The following is a 2,670-nucleotide window of genomic DNA, read 5'->3' on the forward strand; positions in this document are numbered from 1 at the left end:
GTTTATATCCTTCTTAGGAACATAACTCCACCCCCTTGTTTTGTCTCTCTGTTTCTAATCCAATAATTATATGCATCATGTCCTACACTGTTGGGTGGTAGTGGACCTTTTAATTTCGTTTCTACAATTCCCATTATGTCCGGTTCTTTTTCCTTCAGATAATCATTCAGCTCGTTCAATCCTGTTATTAATCCATCTATATTTGTGTAAGACACTCTTAGTTTTCTGCCACTTCCATTGTATTCTCTGTTTCCCTTTTGTTTTTCTCTAGTATGTCGTATTTCCTTACTTTCATATTCACTAATCTCCAATAGAATTTCTCTTTTTCTGACTCTATTCTCTTCTCGTTTTTTTTCCTTAGCTTCATGTTTTTTCATTTTTTCTCCTCTCTTTCGTCTTTATTCATTTCTCTTTTTATCCATACCTTTTTATATTGTTCACTTGTTGCTAGTTTCCCTGTTTTTGCTAAGATATTTTCTGCCGTCGTTTGTGACCTGAATTTAATCTTAATTGGTCTGGTCTTATCTGTACTATACTTTCCGAGTCTATACATCTCTTCAATCTGTTTCATGATTTCAAGTTCATCTTCCTGAACTAATTCTAGTAAAGTGCTTACTTTTTCTTTTTCCTCATTGATTCTTGTGGTTCTATTTAGGTTATGTTGGTTGGTTGGTTGGTTTATGAGCTTTAGGCTCAAAAGCCAAGCACTTGAGTATCAAGGGCTATTCAGCGCTATGAAAGCTAAAAGGCGGATGAATGCTAAAAGTTAAGTGATTTCAATAAAAATATAATAATAATAAAATTGAAAATTACAGTGAGTTATAATAGGTGATAAAACTTGATAAGCTTTAAAAATCTGACCACACGGGCTACTTCATAGTTATCATCAAGCAAGTCCGTCATGGACTTGCCTGTGATTGAACATGCTCGTCGTTCACGTTGAAAACATATGCACTCCGTTAAATGTGCTGTACAGTAATGTGAGCCTGACATGTACGGCAGAATGGTACCTGCCGCTCGTCGCCACCTGTCATTAAAAAATTGTGTGTCAGATGTGTATGTCCGATTCGCAATCTGGTCAAGATGATGTTGTTCCTTCTATTTGGGCAATTGGATGATTCCCATTTCTTTATGAAGGGACGGATCTTTTTTAGCTTCAAGTTATCAGTTAAGGTGCTCCATCTATGCTGCCATTTATTTTGTATATGAGTGTGTATAATCTTCTTAAGGTCGCCATGGGGTATATGGACGGCAGTAGTCGGCTGTAGATCAGCTACTGCCGACTTTGAAGCTTTATCTGCCGTTTCATTCCCCATGACGCCGGTGTGACCAGGTACCCAACAAAAGTTCACCTTGGTACGTTTTCGTGAGTGCACGAGGACCAGCCAATCTTGCACTTCTTGCACCAGTGGGTGAGTGGGCAAAAGTTGCTGAAGAGAAGCTAAAACACTATTGGAATCTGTATAAATAATCAAACTTTGCTCGTTTGAGCAACTGTAGTAGATCTCTTTCACTGCTAGGAGTATTGCATAAGCTTCTGCAGTGAAATTTGAGCAAAGAGAGGGTAATTTACGTTTAATCATTTTTCCGTTAAAAACTGCAGCAGAGCCTACACTTTGCTTAGACTTAAAGCCATCGGTATAGACAGAGATAGAGGTGTTGTGTTTAGAGGAGTGCTCTAAGAATTGCGCCTTGACAGCCTGGGTCATGGTGTTGTTTACCACCGGTAGAAATGCAAATCTCCACAGGGGGTTTACACCAAGGAGGATACTTTGTTGGGCCTAATTTGGCTATAGTAGAGTCATAGAGACCGATCTCTCTAGATTCCTTCTCCAATCGAACCTCCAGTGGCTTAGGGATACGGGGCCTATTTGCGTAAGGAAAGAGGTGGTACACCTGAGTCCACATATAGGCTGTCCACAGGGGAGGTACGATAGGCACCCGTGCAGATTCTCAAACACAGATTGTGCACAACATCTAATTTTTCAAGGGTGGTTCTAATAGCAGAGCCACATATCTGGCAAGCATAATCAATTTTGCTGAGGCATAGAGTTTTATAGAGCCTTAATAAAATAGTACGATCAGCTCCCCAATCATAATGTGAGACAACTTTCAGAATGTTGGTGGACTGTCGTACTCTAACACATAGGTCGTTAACATGGGAAACGAATGTGAGGCCCTTGTCAAAAATCACTCATATGGGAAGATAACTCCCTTCAAAAACAGAGTTGGTATCTCTTCTCGCCTCCTACACCGTGTAAATCTGATGCCCTTAGTTTTTTGAGGTGAGAACTTGAAACCTCTCCTGTCAGCCCATTTAGTGACTGCATTTATCGTAGATTGTATTTTTCTACCAGCTTCAAGGGTTGTTGGGGCACTACAGTAAATAGCATGGTCATCAACAAATAGGGTACCCTGAACTGTTTAGTCGTCGGTTTGATTAGAAGTTCTGTACAAATGCAAACATGTGACCTCCAATGCCCCATGATGCTAGCTGTTTCAAGATGCCACCCCGCCAGGTTGTGTCATAGGCCTTCTCTAAATCAAAGAACACACCAATGGTTTGATGTCTTCTAGCTAAGGCATTTTGGATTTCTCTTGAGAGTATCACCAAAGGGTCAAGTGTGCTGCGATTCTTCCGGAATCCAAACTGCCTGTTTGACAGGAACT

General features: G+C 40.3%; 1 protein-coding gene across 1 annotated transcript; it reads right to left on the bottom strand.

The window, feature by feature from the left end:
* Positions 1-959: 959 nt before the first annotated feature.
* On the bottom strand, positions 960-1,709 carry LOC143039732 (ribonuclease H-like). The gene has a single exon (XM_076209975.1). It carries the CDS (start codon positions 1,707-1,709, stop codon positions 960-962), a length of 750 nt encoding a protein of 249 aa, XP_076066090.1.
* Between the last annotated feature and the right edge of the window lie 961 nt (positions 1,710-2,670).

Source organism: Oratosquilla oratoria, chromosome 27 (assembly GCF_046742065.1).
Source record: "Oratosquilla oratoria isolate Oo_2021 chromosome 27, ASM4674206v1, whole genome shotgun sequence".
Classification (NCBI taxonomy): Eukaryota; Metazoa; Arthropoda; class Malacostraca; order Stomatopoda; family Squillidae; genus Oratosquilla; species Oratosquilla oratoria.